Raw genomic sequence first — 21,529 nt, 5'->3', positions numbered from 1 at the left:
AGGATGGCCCAGGACCGGCTGACTTGTCTCCCTCCCCCGTCATCTCCACAGGGACCAGCAAGTGTCCAGCCTTGGAGAGTGGAGGGGGCAGCTGAGTGGAAGGCTGGGTAGACTGGCAAACGAAAGGACAGACGGACGGACGGGTGGATACATGGATAGCAGGTGGAGGGATGGATGGTATATGAAGGAGGGGTGCACAGATAGGTTGGTAGATGGATTTTTGATGGATGGATGGATGAACGGATGGACAAACAGACGGATGGATGGATGGACAGATGGATGGATGGATCGATCGATCAATTGATTTATCGATCGATAGATGGATACACAGATAAGCGTATGAGTGGATGGATGGATGGGTGGATGATGGATGGATGGACGGACGGACGGACGGATGGATGGATTGATCGACTGATCGATAGATGGATGCACAGATAGGTGTATGAGCGGATGGATGGATGGATGGATGGATGGATGGATGATGGATGGGTGGATGGATGGATGATGGATGGGTGGATGGATGCATGGATAAGTGGGTGGGTGGCTGGATGGATAAGTAGATTCCGCTCATGGTAAGGGAAGGTGCCAAGGGTGCCACGTGTCTGGCTCCCAGCACTCGGCACGCTCCAGTGCTCGGCACTGAGCACAGGCACAGAGGGGACGGCACGGCCCCTGCTGGGGGGAGACTTGGGTGCTAAGAAGCACCACGTGAAGTTCTCAGTGCCGCCTCAGGAGCACCGGCCGCCTCTGCCCCACGGGGCTCTGCTACCCGCTCCCTCCAGGAGGAAACGAGATGCCAGGCGTCCATCTTTGGTCTGGATCCTAAGGATGCACGCCCATCCTGGTCTGGGGGAGGGCGCAGCTTAAACCCTGGGAGAGGTTTGCCAACAGAGGCCCTGCCAAGCAACCGGCGGCTAACCAAGGTCAAGGTGGAGGCGGCTTCGTGCCTGGCGTGGCAGGTGGTGCCGAGTCCTCTGGCCTCGAGTTGGCCCCTGAAGCCTCACCCCGTGGGTGAGCAGGGCCTGGTGAGGGAGGGAGATGGTGCAGCTCAGCTCTGGACCCCCCCCCCCTTATCGTTGTGTTGGAGCGGACAGGCATATTGGGCTCTTCTTTTTCCTGCCAGGGATATAAATACGGATCGAGACATCCCACGTCTTAGAAGGGGCCGGCATGGTCTGGGGTGGGCTGGGGCCCTTCATGCTGGGATGGGCGTGGCACCGGCCCCTTCTGCCCCGCTCTGAGTCCGCAGCCTCGGTGGTGACAGGTGGGAGGGCGGGCTCTGGCCACATGCTGGACCCGTGGCCTGCTCGGCTGGGCCCGCCGAGCTGCGGAGGCTTCTCGAGGTGGCTCGGGCGTCCCTCTGTTGACAAATGGCCTTCGAGTCACCGCGCTGCCGAGGCAGGCACAGGCTGGACCCTTGCTTCCCCTCTGGCCCCTTTTTAATTAATTAATTAATTTATTTATTTATTTATTATTTATTGCAGTACTAGGGATGGAACCCAGGGGCATTCTACCTCCAAGCGACACCCCTGCCCCTATTTTTTTTTTTTTACCTTGAAACAGGGTCTCACTGAGTTGCAGAGGGCCTCACTAAGTAGCTGAGGCTGTCCTTGAACCACAATCCTCGGGTCTCAGCCTCCCAAATGCTGGGATGACAAGCGTGCGCCACCACGCGCGGTATCACTGGCCCTTTCTGTCCCAAAACATACAAATATATGAGTTCTTGTTGTATGGCGTGGATTGGCCCAGGCACCCGGGGAGTCCACCCGGCAGTTAGCGGGAAATTTGGAACCGCTGAGTCCAAGAAAGCCATTTTCTCAGTGGCTGCGTCCACTCGGCGTGCAGGGCTGGAGTCAGATGTCCCTCGGGCCCCAAGGGGCCCCCTCCGCGGCCGGCCACAGCTGCTGTTGGGGTGATAGGACTCTGGGCCGGCCTGTCCCCACCTGGAACGTGACTGAGCGCCTTATCGGGACGACTCAGCACCCTGACTGCTGGTCCTGTGCCCACGTCTTAGAATTCCGATGCCTTCCCCCTGCCCAGGCTCTAGAGCTTCACCTGGGTCTTGTGACACTTTTATCTTGTGGCTACACGTGATCAAAACCCCGCTGCCGGTGGCCAAGACCACACTGGCAAGTCCAGAAAAGGGCAGGCCGGCATTTGCACCATGGGGCCAAGGCATCTCTGCCACCTCTCAGCCCTTCCTCTTGGTTGCTAGATGGCAGCAGCAGCTCCGACCATCACATCCCTGTAACAATCCCTATGTAAGAATATAGGGGAAAAAGGGAAATACTTCTCCGGCTCCTCCCTCCCGCCCCCGTCCGCCTTTCTCCAGATAGTTATGTCTCTCCCGCAGGCCCCGGCAAGCTTTCCCCCTGATCTAAACAGCACAGCCATTCCTGTGACCATCCGCAACAGCAGAGGAGGCCGGGAAGCGAGGGTCTGGCCTTTCCAGCCTCTGAGGTGGAAAGTGGGCTGGGGGAGGAGCCAGGGACTGACGGGGGCTGGATGTGGGAAGAGGAGGAAAGACTCAGCCCTAATCATGGGCACACAGTGTCGCATGGGGGTCGGCGACGAGGGCCTCTTGAAGCGGGCTTTGAGGGATGAATAGGAGCTCACTGCTCGCAATAACAAGCAGAGAATATTTCTGGTAGAAACGAAAGGACAGCACACCTCTGCTGTGCCCAGGAGGGAGCGCCTCCTCTGGCTGATGGCACGTTCATCAGAACAGGGAATCCTAACGCACAGCACATATATAATTAATTACACGTGGTGCTCTACCTGAACCCTGACGCCTACGTCCTGCCCGATTCTGAGGGGCTCCTCTGCCTGGCGTCAGGCAGCCCACAGATCTGACTCTAACCCCGGGGAGGGGGACCTGGGACTCGGGACCACCCTGCCCAGGGGCCGTCCCTCCCGTGCCAGGTGCCAGGACTCTGAGCCAGCAGGGAACCGGCCCGAGGGCGTGCGGTCCCCGGGGTCTCGGGTCGCGAGTCCAGCCCGGGGCAGCGGCTCCACTTCCGCCTGTGGGTTCGGGTGCGACTCTCCGCCTCTCTGTGCCCGCCGCCTCTCGTTTATGGGCAAGATCAGTAGCTCAAACGGCGGCCAGGCAGGTGTCCCCGGCCACGCCGCAGGCGCCAACCACCACAGGTGGAGTCATCATAAAAACGAGTCTATTCACGGTTCCCGGTAACTGCTGCTGATCAAGTGAGGATCCGGGTGTGGGCACCGGAGCCCGCCAGCCGGAACACCCGGGCGGCAGGGCGCGCCTGGGCGCTCTGGAATGGCCGCCCTCCGAGCCTTTCTAGGGCATCTCACGGGTGACCTCGTTTCCCAGCGGCTCCCCGCGTCCCTTCCGAGGCTCCGTGTTCTATTAAGCCGGGCGCACCTGCGTGCGGTAATGTCAGCGCGGCTTCTCGGGAGGACGGAGACTCTTCTGAGCTTTTATTATACACACGTACACACCACGAGTGTGTGTTATTTGTGTCGATTCACGTGTCGTTAAAACATCTAGGGCACGTCTTCGGAAAAGCCAGCCCCTGGGCCACATGAGGCCCGTGACCTGTGTTTTGTTTTTGTTTGCCAATAAAGTTTTATCAGCACAGAACCCCACCCAGGTATTTGCATATCGTCAGGGCCGCCCCGCAGCTCTGCCCAAGCTGTTGCCATGGGAACACGGGGTCTCCCTGCGCTCCAGGGAAGCCTGCCTTCCAGGTGCTTACAGAAAGTTTACCAACCGCACAGCTAGAGCATTGGCAAAGCCCTTGGCAAAGAGCTCGATTGACCAGCTCCGGTTAGACTCTCTCCGGCCTCGGTGACACCGAGCTCTTCCCTGAGCCTGGTGCCCAGGGCCCAAGGAAAAGCGTCACCGCAAACAATGACATTTCTTTTTTTTTTTTTTTTTTTGCAGTACTGGGGATGGAACCCAGGGGCATTCTACCTCCCAGCTACACCCCCAGCCCTATTTTTTATTCTTTATTTTGAAACAGGGTCTCCCTGAGTTGCAGAGGGCCTCGCTAAGTAGTAGTTGAGGGTGTCCATGAACCACGATCCTCCTGCCTCAGCCTCCCAAACACTGGGATTACAAGCGTGCGCCGCCACGGCCGGTGAATGTAGACATTGGCTCAGACCGTGGTCCTGCGAGAGGGCAGAAGGGCCGAGCACTCGCCCGCCCCCAGCGCTTTGCGGGTTTCGACGTGTTTAGGTGCACAAGGACAGTGGCCCATGGCGTTGGGTGCAGACGTGCGCGGGGCGAGCCCAGCGGGTCCAGGCTGCCCGTGACGCCCTGTAGGTGTGTGGCACACGCCGCCTGGTGTCTGCACAGTGCTCCCGCCGCCCGGTGATCTCGGCGCACACCCCATCCCTGCGTGGGGAGGCACGGTCAGGCAGAGCCGGCCCCGGGAGCAGCCTCCTCTCCAGAGCCAAGCCGGGCGGGCAGCCACGCCGTGTCTGAGTCCACAGAGAGGCGCCGGCCCCTGGTCTGAAGCTGCGGGTGTCCCGCTCCTGAGCGCCAGAGCGGGTGGGCCCTGCTTACGATGGACCCCAGCCGCCCGGCCTGAGGCAGGCTCCCTCCGCAAGGTCTCTGGGCGAGAGTTAAGCCTGACAGATGGGGCCGCCCCGCCTGTCATTTTAATTAATGAGGAAGAAAGGCACAAACAGCCCCTTCCTGCGGCGCCAGGCGCCAGGCCTGTTCCCATGTCTCCTCTGCTCTGGAAGAACATTCCGTTCAAAGTCGCGGGCTGCGCTTCCGAGTTGGCCCCGCCGCTGGCTGAGCTGGGGTCCTGGCAGACGCCTCCCCTCTGGCTCTCCGGGGAGAAGACCCCCATCCCACCCCCGAGGGCCACAGGGTTGCAGAATCGAGAGCAGGGGTGGTGGTAAACGGAGGGGGGCACCGTGGTCCCAGCTGGCAGCGGTAACCGAGGAGCTTGTCTCTGCCCTGAGCATCCTGGCTTTAAAACCCAAAGTCCGCCGGGCGTGGCGCACGCTTGTAATCCCAGCAATTGGGAGGCTGAGAGAAGGGGATCGCAGGTTCTAGGCCAGCCTCTGCAACTTAGTGAGGCCCTGTTTTCAAATAAAGAATAAAAAATAGGGATGGGGGTGGAGATCAAAGGTAGAATGCCCCTGGGTTCCATCGCCAGTACTGCAAAAAAAAAAAAAAAAAAATACTGAAAGTGCCACGTCCCTGCACACCAGGACAGTGGGTCAGCCGGTCAGCATCTCAGGCTGGACGCGGTGCATCCGGCTTGAGCGTCACACGCAAAGCGTGATATGCAAGCCCCTGCTCGGACGCCCCAGTCTCTTCCTTTGCCCCAGCGGGGAGGGTCCCGCCGGGTGCCAGGCAGCTTCTCCCCAGAGCCAGGATGAGTGAGGACAGACCTTTCCCCTCCTGCAGGGACGGCCGCTGCTCGGGGCTGCAGAAGCTGGCAGGCAGCACGGGGTCGTGGCCACAAGTGCTCCTTCTGTGGGGCCAGAGAGTAACCAGGGAGAGCTGGAGAGTCCGGGACACAGAGGAGGACTGCAGCCACCCGGCAGACAGCCCTCGGGGGCGTGCACGTGACCACTGCCTGGCTCACAAAGACCTCCCATGCATTCTGCAGACCCTGGGCCGTGCAAAGGCCCTGCGGTGGGTGGGCGTGGTCACGGGGGGAGCAAGCCAGCAGGAAATATATATAGCATGGGTCTGATCACAGAGGGTCTTAACCAGGGAGGGGGATTTGGGTTTTATTCTCAGTTGTGGAGGAATTCTGTTGGAGTTTTTTGTGGTTTTTTGTTTGTTTTGGTTTGTTGCAGTACTGAGGATGGGACCCAGGGGCGTTCTACTTCAGAGCTACACCTCCAGCCCTGTTTTGTTGAGTTTTTTTTATTATTATTATTCTTTAGTTTGAAACACGGAGTTGCAAAGGGCCCTGCTAAATAGCTGAGACTGTGCGTGAACTGCGATCCTCCTGTCTCAGCTTCCTGAATGCTGGGATTACACCACGCCCGGCTTCTGTTGGAGTAGTTTTTTTGTCTTGTTTTGTTTTGTGTGTGTGTGTGTGTGCTACTAGGGGTGGAACCCAGAGGCTTTCTACCTCCGGGCTATACTCCCAGACCTATTTTATATTTTATTTGGAAACAGGGTCTCACTAAGTTGCTGAGAGCCTCACTAAGTAGCTGAGGCTGGCTTCGAACCCGTGCGATCCTCCTGTCTCAGCCTCCCAAGCGCGGGGATTACAAGCGTGCGCCACCACGCCCAGCTCTGTTGGAGTTTTTTAAGCTAGGCAGACACATCTCAATTTCAGGTGTCCTTGGATTAAAATGGCCTTTGCAGGCCTCCAGGCTGGGGCTTGGGGGCTTGGGAAGGGGAAGTCCGGGCCATCCTGCCGCTCCCGCCGTGGGCCTGGGCAGACAGGTGGGCTGTCAGGATGGCCAGCATCTGGGTGCTCTCTGGCCGTCGGCATGAGCGTCAAGGCCCTGATCATCTGTCCCAGAGCTCGGAGCACCCTGTCTTTCAGAGCTGTGCTCCCTGCCCCTCCAGGACACCCGGCAGCCATCGCTCGGGACTGCAGCCCTGTGGAGGCCACGGGCAGAGGCCTGGGCTCCCGCCACCTTGGGAAGCAGGGTCAGGCCTCCAGGCCTCCAGGCCTCCCCCGGGTGCGCTGTGTCCCCGGCCCATCTGCTCACGGCGACCCGTGCTTGGCCCTGGGATCAATCCCAGATCTCAGTTTATACCGTGCACTTCCAGGACAGAGCACGCTCTGCAGTGGACTGGGCGTCCTCTCCAGCTTATAAACACAGCCTTCAGCTGGGGCCAGCTCCTGTGCGGGGCCTTGTGTTTTATATTTATTTTATTATTATTTACTTATTGGTGCTAGAAATGAACCCAGGGCCATTCTGCCTCTAGCCAACACACTGTTTTTTGTTTTTTGGGGTTTTTTTTGTTGTTGTTGTTTTGTTTTGTTTTTTTAAACAGGGGCTTGCTAAGTTGCTGAGACTGGCCTTGAACCTGTGATCTTCCTGTCCCAGCCTCCCAAGTATTGAGATTACAAGTGTGTGCCACCACTCCCGTCTTAGACCTGCTATTTATTTTTTATTTAATTAATATATTTATTTGTTGAGTCGGGCATGGTGGCACATGCTTTTGTTTTGGGTTTTTTTTTTTCTGTTTGTTTTTGGTGGTACTGGGCTTCCTGGAAACCCTTCTACTTCCAGGCTACACTCCCAGACACCTATTTTTTATATTTTTATTTGGAAACAGGGTCTCTTAAGCCAGCGCGGCTGGCTTCGAACCTGCGTGACCCTCCTGTCTCCGCCTCCCAAGTGCGGGGATTACAAACGTGCGCCACCACGCCCGGCTGTCGCATGCTTTTAATCGCAGCATTCTGGAGGCTGAAACAGGAGAATTGCATTTTGTGGACAGCCCCAGTTACTTTAGTAAGGCCCTTTGAGACTCAGTGAGACCCTGTTTCAAAATAAAGAATAAAAAAGTAGGGCTGGGATACAGCTCAGAGGTGGAATGCCCCTGGGTTCTATTCCCAGGACCACAATGTACATATAAATTTTTTCTTTGCAGTACTAGAGATAGAACCCAGGGGTATTCCACCTCCGAGCTAAACCATCCCCCAGACCTTTTTATGTGTTTGCTCTGCAACAGGGACTGGCTCGGTTGCTGAGTCTCGCTGCATGCTGAGGCTGGCCTTGAACCTGCGATCTTCCTGTCTCAGCCTTCCTAGTGCTGGGATTACAGGCGTGCGCCACCACGCTGCGTCTGGGCCCGTTAAAACAACCTCTTCTCTCCTCGTGGGGAGGTTTCGAAGCCGTGTCCGGCACCTGCATTTGTGGCTCCGGGTGTCGATGCCGTCGAGGTCCCGGGACTTGGCAGCGGTCACGGGTGGCCCGGGAAGCTCCCACTCCATCCCGCAGGGAGTGGCAGTCGCCTCTGTCACCGCGGGGGACACACGTCCCCAGAGCTGTCTTGGCAGGTAGCGTGTCCGGCGGTGCCTAGGGAACGCTTGTGGGTGATTTATGACCAAGTAATGAGACGATTTAATTTGAATCAAGTTCCTTGCACATGATTGTTTCTATTAGGAAAAACTTGTTTTGCTTATGAGGGGGGAAAGGGCCGCAGTAAACGCCGGGCAGGGCGTACTCAGAATTGCCGAGTCGAGAAACGGTTTCGGCAAGCCCATCTGCCGGGCGGTGAGCCGGCCCGGGTCCTCGGCGTCGCTCGGGACAGGAAGCCACTGGGCCCCGCCGTCCAAGTGGCTCCGGGAACCAGGGCGGTGCCACGTGAACAAGTGGGCCTTGTGCCTCCCAAAGGGGGCAGCTCTGATTCCCCAGAGGCGCGGTCACTCGGCTCCCAAGATGGCGCCAGGGCCTGGGCCACGTTTCCGCTGGGAATCTCGGCTGGTCGGAGCGAGGGAACACCGGAGAATCGGACTCCAACCAGGACGCGGCAGAGGCGGCGTGCACGGCGTGTGGCCCCCGTCGAGGCCAGCGACAGATGACTGGAGACCCCTCCCGTCCTCCGGCAGCCTGTCAGGGACGAGGCCGCCCTGCCCACCCGCGGAGCGGCCCTCTGTGCCACCCCGCAGCCAGCTCTGCCACGCTGGGCTGGGCCTGCTGCCCGTACCCAGCAGTCCAAGGAGCGAGCTGGCGTCTCGGGCTCGCCGCCCGCCGAGTCAGGACACCTGTTGAGTGTGGCCCTCACCCCGGCGCCTCCGCACAGGAACTGAAAGCTTTCTGCTAGCCTCGTCCTCCTTGACTGGCACCGCCTGGAAGTCTCTAGGACAGGCGCTGCCGTGGCCGGTCCCCGGAGACTCCCCTTTCTAATGGTGTTACAGTTCCTGCGTCCGTCAGGCCCTGCCGCGGAGACTGGCTTCAGTCCCGCCCCGAGAAGGCGGGGTCCCCCCAGCTGCTCCAGGCAGGGGCTGCCAGAGCCAGTAGGTACCGCGCCCTGTCTCTGGGGGGACTCCTCCCTGGCTCACCTTGCATCTTGAGTTCTGCGGCCCCCACCCAGACCCCCTAAAGGTGTTCAGCGCACCCATGGCCCTCTTGCCATAAAGAAAGTGTGCAGCCAGGTGCAGCGGAGCACGCCTGTAATCCCAGCATATGTAAGGCTGAGACCGGAAGATCGCAGGTGTGAGACCCGCCTCAGCCATTTAGCGAGACCCTCCGCGGCTTAGCAAGACCTTGTTTCAAGATAAAAAAGAAAAACAGCTGGAGGAGTCGCTCAGAGGTAGAATTCCCCTGCGTTCAATCCCTAGTACCCCCCACGGGGAAAAAAAAATCCTGAAGTGATCTAGACCACTCTGCCTTTGAGCTCCTCCGGCCACCGGAGCTGGCTGCAGCCCCCGGGGCCCCCGGCAGCGCCAGGATTCACCCTGCGTGACGCGTGGGCTTAGCAGCGGCTCCACACCCAGCGGAACGAGGCTCCTCATCTCGGATTTAGCGAGCCACGGAGCTGAGCGCGCGGCTCTCGAGACACTGAATCGACACAGACTGCCGCCTGCCCTGTGGATTTGGTGGATTTTGTTTGCTGGGTTGTAAACATGTTCACAGGTTTGAGACAGCGCTTGCAGACGGCAGGAGCCTGGGCTCGTGGGGCCGGATGACGGACATGGCCCTGCCGCCTCCACACACCTGCCGAGGGCTCGGCTGGCCTGCCTGTCCCCAGGGGCCACCTTCTCTGCGGGCCCTGACCTCCTGCGGCCCCCGACACCCCTCCTGCCGTGGGACCGGGGTCACCCGCCTCTCCCACCCCGCCCGCCGCTGGGGCTTCACGGGTGGCCCAGGAGTGGCCAGGGCTCTCTCCTGCCAGCTCTGTAGATGGACACGTGGTGTTGGGCCCATGTTCTGGTCACTCGGGCCAGGTCCGCCTGGCTGGGAGAGAGGGAAAGAACACGCTTTGGTCTCTCTTGCCCCGGCGTGTTCAGCGACACGGGTCCAGCCTGAGCACTGTGGGCCTGCTGACCAGCACCTGGGCGCCCTGCTGGCTCCCTCCCTGTGCTCTGCCCCGTGACCCGGCAGCTCTGTGGCCAGCGTCCTGCCTCCCCGGATATCCAGGCCGGGTGTCCCACACCGCGGGCGCCCTGCTGGATCCCATCCTCCTCCTGATCTTGGCTGCATCCACGCCCCCGTCCCGTCCCCAGGAGGCCTCAGCCGCACCCACTGTTGTTGAAGGTGCACGTTCCGTACACCTTGGTGGCTGATGGCATCAGCACTTGTCCTGCCCACCTGCATGGTGTATGAGCTTCTGCTGCTACAACACATCACAGACGGGGAGGTTGAGAACCAGAGAGCTCGAAGCCGGGCAGGGCGCCGCACACCTGTCATCCCAGTGCCTGGGAGGCTGAGACAGGAGGAGGGTAGGTTTGAGGCCAGCCTCAGCAACTAAGCAGGACCCTATTTAAAAATGGAAAAATATGCTGGGTGTGGTGACTCACGCTTGTAATCTCAGCCTTTGGGAGGCTGAGACAGGAGGATCACAGTTCGCGGACGGCTTCAGGTGCTTAGTGAGGCCCCTTGCAACCCAGTGAGACCCCGTTTCCAAGTAAAGAATAAAACATAGGGCTGGGGGTGTTGCCTGTAGGTAGAATGCCCCTGGGTTTCATCCCCAATACTGCAATAAAATAAAATAAAACGGCCGGGCGTGGTGGCGCACGCTCGTCATCCCCGCGCTTGGGAGACGGAGACAGGAGGATCGCGCAGATTCAAAGCCAGTCGCACTGGCTTAGGAGACCCTGTTTCCAAATAAAAATATAAAAATAGGTCTGGGAGTGTAGCCCGGAGGTAGAAGGGCTTCCAGGAACCCCAGTACCACCAAAATAAATAAATAAATAAATAAATAAATAAATAAATAAAATAGGGCTGGGGATGTAGCTTAAAGGTAGAATGCCCCTGGGTTTCATCCCCAGTAAAGAAAAGAAAAGAAAAGAAAAAGAAAAAGAGTAGGGAGGAGGGCAGCTCAGAGGCAGAATACCTTTGGGTCCATCCCCAACACCCCCTCCCAGTAAACAAACAAACAAACAAAGACGTAGAGAAATTGATTCCCTCACAGCCCTGGAGACCAGAGTGGAGACCCAGCGTCCACCTGCAGCCCTGGCGCCCTCAGCTGGTGGCCGAATCGCTGTCCCCTCTGTCCGGTCACTCTTTCCCGCGGCCTTTCTCTCGTAAGGACACAGCTGCGGGCTTTGGAGCCTCCTTACATCCAGGACCCCTCATCTCAAGATCCTCAGCCAATTCCCCCCACAGGGGTGAGGACTTGGCCGCATCTTTGGGGGTCACCCTTGTCCCCACTTCTTATTTTTGGCAACTCCCTTAGAGCCAGACCGGGCCTGCTCTGCTCCTCCGTGGCTCCGGCCAGGCCCCCGTAGTCCAGACACGACCTGCCGCGGAACAGATGCTCGGTCAGGAATGCCTGCGCCGACTACTGAGCACCAGCACCCTCTCCTTGGCCCCAGTTACTTGTGAACTTGGTGTTAGATAAAGGAGGAGCTGCCCCGATGCCCAGGCGATAGAGGAAGCCGTCTGGGCTCCACCCAAGCCCTAAGTTCCAACCCCAGCTGCCTGCGGCGGTCCCCTCCACGGGCGGACGGACAGAGCCGCGGCCAGGCTCACCGGCTCCACCAGCTCGGCTCTGAGCTCGCCTTCGGCAGGACCGGGGAGCACTGCCAAGGGAGCGGCCCGGTGACTGGCGGCTCCTAAATGCCAGCTGTCTTTGCTGGCACTTGCCGCCTGCCGGACCAAGCCAAGGGCGGCCTCCCTGTCGGTCCTGCGGGGCGCCCGGCTGGCGGAAGTGAACCCCGCCACCGTAAAAACCACCTGAGGCTTGGCCACCTGTGGTCGCAGGATGGACACCAGGCACATCTTTAGACGCCAGGCAGACCCCCAGCCCCCTCCTGGCTCCAGGCCACTGATGGCCCCAGCTGTGTGAGAGTGTGTGTGTGTGAGTGTGTGTGTGTGTGTGTGTATGTGTGTGTGTGTGTGTGTGTTACTAGAATTTGAAGCCAAGGGCATTCAGCCTCCAAGTTTCGCCCCCACACTCCCTTTTTTGTGGTACTGAGGATTGAACCTAGGGGCATTATACCTCTGAGCCACACTCCCAGCCCTATTTTTTTAGTCTTTTTTTTTTTCAGGGGTACTGGGGTGGAACCCAGGGACTTTTCTACCTCCAGACTATACTCCCAGACCTATTTTATACTTTATTTGGAAACAGGGTCTCACTAAGTAGCTGAGGCTGGCTTTGAACCTGTGCGATCCTCCTGTCTCAGCCTCCCAAGCGCTGGGATTACAAGCGTGTGCCACCACGCCTGGCTTTAGTCTTATTTTTTTATTTATTTTTATTTTTGATGGTACTGGGGTTCCTGGAAGCCCTTCTACCTCCAGGCTGCACTCCCAGATGTATTTTTTTTATATATTTTTATTTGGAAACAGGGTCTCTTAAGCCAGCGCAGCTGTCTCCAAACCAGCGCGATCCTCCTGTCTCCGCCTCCCAAGCGCTGGGATTGCAAGCGTGCGCCACCACGCCCGGCCCAGTCTTTTTATTTTTGAACCAGAGTCTCACTGAGTTGCAAAGGGCCTCGCTAAGTAGCCTGAGCCTGGCCGCGAACCACAGTCCTCTGGTCTCAGCATCCTGAATGCTGGGATTACAAGCCTGTGCCACCAGGCCTGGCTATTCTTTATTTTGAGACAGCGTCTCACTGAGTTGCAGAGGGTCTCACTAAGTAGCTGAAGTTGGCCGTGAACCTGCGATCCTCCTGTCTCAGCCTCCCAAGTACTGGGATGTCAAGCGTGTGCCACCGTGCCCGGCATGCCGGCGCTTTATGGTGGCGCTGTTGGAGGGAGGCAGGCACGGGAGCCTTCCGTGGCCTCTCCTGTGGCTCCTGGGAGACTTCCAGCGTGGGGTGGGGTCCCGGAGGTGAGATGTTTCTTGTACAGACGCTCCTTTGGTTTCCCAGGGCAACTGAGGGCCTGTTCTCCATCTTCGTATAAACCTGGAAAAGGTTCCTGCGCTTTCAGGACGCTTCCGTCCCCCTGTGCCCACACGCCCGAGCTAAACATAAGACGCCGTGCCCCGGATGCGTTCTCTGTGGTCGTGGCATGCCAGCCTGGACCCCTGTGCTTGGCAGCTCCCTTCCCGTCCACAGCTCCGCTGCCGACAGAAGTTAGCAGAGGGGGATACAGCGGGGTGTGTCAAGAGAGCGCCACAACGTTGTTTTTGGGTTCAGTCAGCAAGCAGGGCTCGGTGTTGTACCACGTGGAAGACTCGGAGTGGAATGGGGCACTGCCTTTGCCCCAGGGCGCCCAAGTGACCACTGCACACCTGTGGTCAGAAGTGGCTTGGGAAGTGGCCACAGAGGCGTGGGCCAGGCTCTCCCCAGGAGCATCTGGAGAAGGTGCATGCCCCTCCACACCCCCAGGGAACCCGCCCGCCGTGAGCTTGAGCCAGTCTGCTGAGCGGGCTGCTGGTGCGGCAGGGACAGGGAGGGCCGCCCTGGCTCCTGGGTCTCAGGACCGAGGGAGGGCCGCTCTGGCTCCCGGGTGTCAGCGTAGTTCTGGGGTCGTGGGTGGAGGCCCGGCCTCCATGCCGTAGCTTCTAGACATGGCCGCAGCTGTCATGGGGCTGATTTTAGACTTGCAGCCACCCAGCAGGAGGAAGGAGCCTCTTCAGTGTGCAAATAGGGCGGTTCTTTGCTAAGTCCAGGGAGGGATGTGGACTTTCCTAGTCTGATTCTGCAGGGATGGCTGTGGGGGTGCTTTAGAAAACACCAGGCTGCCGGGCATGGTGGCACACGCTTGTAATCCCCGCGCTTGGGAGGCTGAGGCAGGAGGATCGCGTGGGTTCGAAGCCAGCCTCAGCTACTTAGTGAGGCTCTCGGCAACTTAGTGAGACCCTGTTTCCAAATAAAATATTTTAAAAATGGGTCTGGGAGTATAGCCCAGAAGTAGAAAGCCTCTGGGTTCTACCCCCAGTACCACCAAAAAAAAAAAAAAAAAGGGAGAAAGAAAAAAGAAACACCAGGCTGGGGCTCCTGTCTTCCAAAGACACCGCTGCTTTGCTCACGTTGCTGTAAAGATTGCACGTCCCCGAGGGCCGGGGCTGCCTTCGCCTTCTCTCTGGCTTCCTGAGCCAAGCCAGCTGCAATGCAGCGCTGTCCCTGCCCCTGGTCAGGCCAGGCCCGGCTGCCAGGACACTTCCTCGGCAGCCTCCCTCTGCTTCCCCTTGGTTCACGCCCACCTTACACCACTTCTGGGCCCTTGAGGGGTGCCACGGGCTCGGGGTGAGCGCAGGCTGAGCTCACTGCCCGCGCCAGCTCAGGTGTCTTGGGGAGGGGACACTTGGGTGGGGGTAAGGCAGCTCCCAGGGTGATGGGGCCTGCCCTCAGTGGGGCGTTTATGGGCATTAACCCACCCATTCTTTCTAAGCCGTTATCCCTCTCTGCAGAGGGCAACTGAGGCTCTGATGGGCCCCGCTGGTAAATGTCTGCGTGGGAATTCATAACCCAGGGTCCATCTGTGAATGAGGTAGGGATGGGGAGCAGGGGACAGAGGGAGCACGGGGTCAGAGACAGCCCTTCCTGTGGCAGAGGAGCGGAGCTGGCACTGTGCTCTGCACAAGAGAAACCTTTGGTCTGAGGCAGGATGGAGGCAGTGAAAGCTGATCGTTTCGGGGTGAGGGCCAGGGATGGCCACAGAGGCATGAAGTGGTGGGGAGGGTCCCACAGGGGACAGAGGCAGAGGGGGACAGGGTAAGGCCACAAACAGAGGCCCTCCAGGTCACTGCTGGTGCCGCCGACAGCTGCTGCCCGCCAGGACGGCCCCAAGGGTGTGGGTGGATGGTTTCCCGCGCTCTCTGGAAGGACCCCACCAGGTGTGGTCGAAGGTCAGAGTGACCTTGTCATAATACCAAACCCAGCACCTTGGCCCACTGCACCAGGACGCATCCTGTCCGGGATGGTCAGCAGGGGGCAGCCCACAAGTGTCCCGCAGCGCCCCTGGCCCAAGGCTCCCCAGGGCAGGAGAACTACCGGGACAACACACGGGGTTTGGCCTCTGTTTGGTTCCATGGGTAGAACTGGCCAGCGCGGGGCTGCCCTGAACCAGGCAGAGGTGCCCACCGTGGTCCGCCTGTGTCCCCAGGGGCAGTGCAGGCGGGGGTCTCTGGACCTTAAAGAGAAGGCCGTCCTTCCAGAGTTTCAGGAAGCCACTAGCCCTCAGTAGCTACTCAGGAAAGAATAGACAGACAGGAGTGTCCAGCAAAGGGCTCTAGTGGCCAGTTCTCGGGAGAACCTGCCACAGGAATGGCAGAAAAGCCAGTGGTCAGGTTGGCACCGGCTGGACCTGGGTGCTGCTAGAGTCCTCTCAGCAGGGTGCTCACGGGGCCCCTTAATCATGGCTATCGAGCGCCCACCCACCTGCAGCTCCCCTCCCTCTGCCTCCTGTGCCTGCTGAACCCAGGTCTCGCCGCTGTGGGCCGCTGGGCTACTGAGCACACTTAAAAGGCCCCCGGGGCTTTCCGTGAAGCGTACCTTGGTGGGCTGGCGGCACCCGCCCGCGGTCATCCGCGCCCGCCCGCGTCCTCTCCACCTGGCCACCTGTGGGAGACCGAGGAGCTCAGGCCAGCAGTTGCTAAGGGTCAAACCAGCCACACCGCCCGCCCACTGGCACCGGCGTCCTGGACCCTCGGCCCTGCCCGGGGGTCCTGAGCAGGACAGGGGCTTGGGGCTCACACTGGTAGCCATCACCCCCAGGGCTTCGCTCCTTGCACTTGGCCAGCTGAGACAGATCGCAGGGCCTCCCTGCCAACTTCTCAGGCCTCCTCCACCCCGGCACGTCTCCTTCCAGATCACCGGGCGGCCCATCCCATCGGTCTTCTTCCTGGCTCCAGCCTGGGACACGGGCTCCTCAGGGCGCGTGCCCATGCTGGACCCTGTCACTGGGGGTGTTCCTGGCCGTACTCCCCAACCGCTCTGACTTTGCTCCCAGTTTCACCTGTGCACAGGGAACCCCGGGGAGCTCCTGTCCCTGTCCGTCCGGGATGCCTGGTGAATCACAAGTATCTGCCTCCTCCCTGCTCCCAGGGCACTCTTCCCAGCTGGCCATGTGCTGTATTAGGCCAAATCGGGGGCCCGGCACAGCTGCCCCTCTCACGTAGAACTCCGGGTGGCTCCGAGTCAGGGGCGAGGGGTCTGCAGCCTCTCTGGGGTGGCAGGCTCTGGTGTCCCGGGTCCTCACGCAGCAGCCCCCAGGCCCAGAGAGAGCCCCCCCCCCCCCGCCTCTCCTCCCCAGCCCTCCACAGCACCGCCCTGGCTCCGACTTACTGCCTTACTTCCGGCAGTGCTGAATCCCAGCGGGGCGCAGGCACCTCCCCCCCTGCACCCTCCGGGACCCGCTGGGTGTGGGGGGGGCGCTTCTATCCTGCACACCCGCGTGCACCCTGGCGGGATAGTCGCCTGCCCTCAGTGCAAACGAGAGGAGGAGGCTCGGGCAGGTGGAGCCACGTTGGGGCTTTGAGGCCGCCTTCCTTTAAAGACGCCAACCCGCAAACCGCGTCGCTCCAGGCGGGGGAGGCCGCTGCCCCCTTCCTTCCCGTCCCCAGCGGCCGCCTTCCTCCTCCAAAGGCGCCTCTGCCCTCTGGCTTCGCGGTGACTGGAGTGACCTGGCCCCCACCCCCACCCGCCGCCTCCTCCTCGGAAGTCCCTTGCTGGGGCGCGGGAAGGCACAGCTCCCCCAACGGCCCGCCCGCCGCCGCCTGCGGAGTCTCTCCTGCGCGGGATGACGCCCAGGCGGCCGCGGTCACACCGTGGGCTCGTCAGATGACTGTGGGGGCTCCTACCGCACACCACCTTCCCTAGGACGGGAGAGGGAGGGGCGCTGGATGCCACACACAGGTCCTGCGTCTCTGGTGCCTGCCGCCGCCGCCGCCGCCGGCTCCTGCGCTGAGCACACGGGATCTGATTTGCTTCTGAAACCCCTTCGAGAAAAAGCAAAACAAAACTGCATCCTTCTTTCTCCCGGGGCTGATTTCCCCCGTCTTCCCTGGAAGATGTGTCTGGCCGAGGCAGGCCCGGGGAGCTCCTTCGCCGCACCGCTGCCGCCGCCGCCACCCCCCGGGCCACTTACTTTCTTCGCCCTGGGCGGTGGCGTCCTGGCCAGGCCCCGGGTGCCCTGAGCCAGCGGCCCGCTCCGCAGCAGCCCGGCGGCCGCTCCAGCATGCTGGGCTCCTTCCCCCCGCTGCTGGCTCCTGCGCCCGAACCCCCCCTCCGCCTCCCATTGTGCCGGGCTCGCCGATCCCGTTAGCCCCCCCATCCTCCTGCACCGTGCTGCCCCCGCCCCGCTCCTCCTTGCTGTCTGGAGCCGGGAGCCGGGGCGATTAATTGGCTAAGATGATGAGCGTCCCTGGCGGAGGAGCAGCCACCGTGATGATGACGGGTTACAATAATGGTCGCTATCCTCGGAATTCTCTCTACAGTGACTGCATTATCGAAGACAAGACGGTGGTCCTGCAGAAAAAAGACAATGAGGGATTCGGATTCGTGCTCCGAGGGGCGAAAGGTAAGGGTGCCTCTGTGTGTGTGTGTGTGTATGTGTGTGTGTGTGTGTGTGTGTGCGCGCCCGTGTGCATGCCTGTATGAAGGATGTTCCCCATCTCGGAAATAACCATTGAATAAGCATTTTCCTGGGGTACTTGGTTGCTAGACGACAGCACTCCTTAACATTCTGCCTTCCTCGGAAACCATCGGGGCTTCCTTCAGACATATTTTAAATTTTCTATACACGAGATTGCTCTGGACGGGCTGCCTCGCTCCCTCCCCCACCCCTTTTATTTATTTATTCACTCGTTTGATTTTTATTTATTTCCATTGTGGGCACAGTCAGCACCTTGGGCTCTGGTTCAGCCACGCTGTGCCTGCATTCGGAGCTGCTGGGCTCAGATACTCAGAATCACCCAGCCCCCGAGTTCCAGGTTCCTGGAAAATGCCCATCTTGGAAGTGGGCTTCGGCTGCAAGGGCGCCGGCATCCCTGCGCTCGCCTAAAGGTGACTTTGCAAAGGAAAAGTGACAAGATGGTCCCTCTGCTGTGGGCTGAGTTGGCAGCGCTCGCACCCCGTGGCCTGGAGGGGGCGGCTCCGCGATGCGCCCCGTGGCAGGCTCCCACCTACCCTCAGCGTGGGAGGGGGGCTTCCCTACTACACTAAAACAAAACGCCGTCTCCCCGCGTGACAGGGACGCCTGCCCACCGCACGTGTGGTGTCAGCCACACGGAAGTTTCATCCGGAGCGCCTGTGTCCCGCTGGGGTCCCGCACCTGTGCGGGGAAAGGTCTTCTTCACCATGGTGTCCACCTGCCGTAGACTCAGGCGGCCCACAGTGATCTGTCCGGACAGAGGGAAGCCCAGCCTGTGTCCCTGTGGGCACGGCCAAACCTGCCTGGGATGTGCTGCCCCTCCCCCCGCCAGAGTACCCTCATCTTTCCATCCGCCCACCCCAGGCCTCTCATGATAACCGAGAAAGGCCTTCTCTTGCCCTGTGGGCCCTGAAACCAAGCCTTACTCTCCTGAGGGCTAGCCCTGCTGTGCACTGGCCCCGGGGTGATCACGGAGACCCAGGCTTCCCGGGGAAAGGACTCAGGAACAGGCCCCACATCTGCAGCCACCCCCTGGGTCAGCGTTCCGGGCCCCGGGTTCCCGGCCGATCCCACTTGCTCGTGTGTCTACGTAGATGTCAAATTGGCGAGTGGTTCTGTGTGGCATCCCTCCAGCTCTGTGTGCTATGGGAGGAACTTTTCCATTTTTAGAACCGAAAATGTTTAGTCACTGGTGCTTTGAAAGAAAATGACAGCCGTGTGGACATGTACCGCAGAGCGCATCACCCCGTGGTTTCAGTAGAAAGGCCCAGAGACGAGATAATGGCGCCAGCGCGCAGTTGGCTTGATGGCCCGAGTTACCACTGGCGTGCAAGCGAGTCTCCCTGGGCAGAGTGCGCCGGGCCACTTCGGCTGCCTCCCAGCAGGAGATGGCGGGACCTTCTTCCCACCGGGGTCTTGTGGGGAGGTGGGGACGGCTGATTCTGGAATCGTCTCCCAGGCTTGTGACCGGTCACCCCGTATCTTCCCAGCTGATACCCCCATTGAAGAATTCACGCCCACGCCGGCGTTCCCGGCCCTGCAGTACCTGGAGTCGGTGGACGAAGGTGGGGTAGCCTGGCAAGCCGGACTGAGGACCGGGGACTTCCTGATCGAGGTAGGAGCGCTGGTACCGTCCTGCTGGGGGAGAGCGCCGACTCTCGCCCGGGAGAGGGTCGCGGTCACTGCGGTACGGCCTAGAGAAAGTTCCGCGGCTGCTCACGGTGGCCTTGCGGGCTTGCGCTCTCGAGCTGATTCCCGTGGCCCTCGCGTTCGCTTGGTCTTTACGACGCTAGCTTGTGGTTCTTCGGCGGGAGAGCGTGCACAAGGAACTTGGCCGTTCGTCTCGAAACAGAAGGTAGAGAGAAGGGACATGGTCGCCATGATGTCGGGGCCATGCGTGGGTCGCTGGTGTGTTATTGTGCCTGTATAGACGCCAAGGGAAGGCAGGCCTGCTCCTGTGTCCTGCGGGCAAGCTGGCACGCTGTGTGTGGTGTTTGTTGGCACGAGCCCTGTGGTCGGTGGCTCAGACTTGGTTGGCTCCCAGTTGCTGGATGGACAACTCCTAAGACCAAGGAGCTTGGGCAAGAGGAAGGCCAGATCTGAGGCACCAATAGGGAACCTCGGTGTTCAGACACTGGAACCTGGCCCGCACCGGTCTCGTAGAAGGAGGGGCCTCCTCTTCACTCAAGGACCCCACTGCGGGGAGCGTCCTCGTCCCGCACGCTCCGCCTTTGTTCACACACCGGCACGAGTGGGGCGCCGCCCCAGCACATCTCAGCATCTGGCCTCTTTGCAGAGCTATGTGTTGTTTACAGCCTCATGGTGGAAGGAAGGTGCTACTCTTTGGGACTCAGAAGGATAAACGAATATGCGGCTGGTGGGAAAAGATTGTTTTTAAAGATTGCAGTAGACTGGAGTGGCCCTCGTTGAGAGTTCCCGGACAAGCCGTCCTTGGTGCTAGCTCTGAGCCCTGCCCTGTGTGCGGGTAGAAGGAACAGCCCGTCACACCGCGGTCCTGCCTCTGCGCGGGCCAGTCACGTGTCCGGCCTGCAGAAGGGGAGGCCCGTGGCCCTGATGCAAGGGCCACAGACCTGTTTCTCTCCGTTGCACCCCAAAGTTTTTGACAAGGCTTTTCCAGCTACGGCTTTGCTCCTGGTCTCTGTAAGCATTTCCCAAGACTCTGAAGGGGCGACGGGATCACCGAGGAAGGGCTGTTGAAGGAGAGGGAGCCGGGTGGGGTGGAGAGGGCGCGTTCATGTTGACTGGTTCCAGGCGTCTCCGGCGTCGATCTCACGTGTCATTTGCTAAGCGATGGGTTTAAATTATTCCTGTTCTTTCAGAGCTCGGTTTGAGTAAGAAACAAGCTGACGGGTTTTTAATGGGTTGCGCTGTCGGACGCACACCCAGAATGGAGGAGCCCGGAGCCCACGGCGGGCAGCTCCCAGCTCTGTGGGTAGCTGGGTTTGTAACTCTCAGGAAAATGCAGAGGAACTGGGTTGAATCATCTTCTGTAGCAGTTGTGAGGTAAATCCTCTTCCTGTGCGTGTATGAGAGAGAGCGTGCGCGCGCGCGAGGCTGTGGGGGTGTGGCCTCGGAGCGGGACTGGGGTCCAGGACTGCCGTGCACGTGTGCGCTGCAGGGAGAGGGGGCTGCGGCGGGCTGACATCGATTGTTGCCGGCTCTTGCCTTTCAGCAATAAACGGGGGCTGTGACGGCACAAGCATCCCTGTCGCTTGACTCTTTGGATTATTTCCTTGGTAAAGTAGTCAGTAAAAGGAACATGGCCTGCTGTGCCTTTCTGGTGCGTGGGGCTGGTGGGTTCGCCAGGTTCCCTGGGACCCGGCCTCGGAGGCCTGCCATCCTGCCGTTGGGGAACAGGGCTTGAATTCCAGGTAACCTCCGGATTCCCGGATTCTAGGAATGGCTTGGCCCTGAGATGCCTTCGTGCGGTGTCCGGGCTGTGATGCAGCGGTGGCCTGAGGGAGGCCCTGTGCAGCCTGGGCGCCCGGGCTTCCGGCTGCCGGCTGGACCCTGACCACTGACGGGGCACAGGGCGCAGGGGCTCCTCCCAGTCATCTCCCAGGCTGCCCCAAGGAGGGGAGCTCAGCCAATCTCAGGCACTTAGAGTTTACGCCCAGAATCCCCATCGCCGTTTTCCTCGCTGCGGGCTTTTGCACTGGGAGACATAGTCTTATAGAGGCGTGTGTTTTCCAACACACAATTTTGAGGTTATTTTTGGTGGAAGACTTCGACCTGGGAGGGATTAGGTTGAACGGCCTCACGTGTCTCGAGTTGTTGAGACACTAAGCTACGTGGAAAAGCTGCCCAAGTGCCCTCCCCACGTGGTCTATAGAACGTCCCTTCCCACAGACACCGCCGTGCCTTCCTTCGTCACCGCTGGTAGAGCGCCCTGGGACCGTGGTCC

At 60.0% G+C, this 21,529-nt stretch overlaps 1 protein-coding gene across 2 annotated transcripts in view; it reads left to right on the top strand.

Annotated features, from left to right (window-relative positions):
* SHANK2 (SH3 and multiple ankyrin repeat domains 2) overlaps nucleotides 1–21,529 on the top strand; it is a gene marked incomplete at both ends in the record, with an annotated part of 444,067 nt that overhangs the window by 283,218 nt on the left and 139,320 nt on the right. For both annotated transcript variants that reach the window (XM_080711505.1, XM_080711506.1), the window contains 2 exons: nucleotides 17,450–17,532; nucleotides 19,095–19,219. In XM_080711505.1, coding sequence (XP_080567631.1) covers nucleotides 17,450–17,532; nucleotides 19,095–19,219 — 208 coding nt within the window. The remainder of the gene's footprint in view (nucleotides 1–17,449; nucleotides 17,533–19,094; nucleotides 19,220–21,529) is intronic.

Source organism: Muscardinus avellanarius (assembly GCF_963383645.1).
Source record: "Muscardinus avellanarius genome assembly, chromosome: 1".
Taxonomy (NCBI): Eukaryota; Metazoa; Chordata; class Mammalia; order Rodentia; family Gliridae; genus Muscardinus; species Muscardinus avellanarius.
This window is presented reverse-complemented; position numbering and strand designations above follow the sequence as displayed.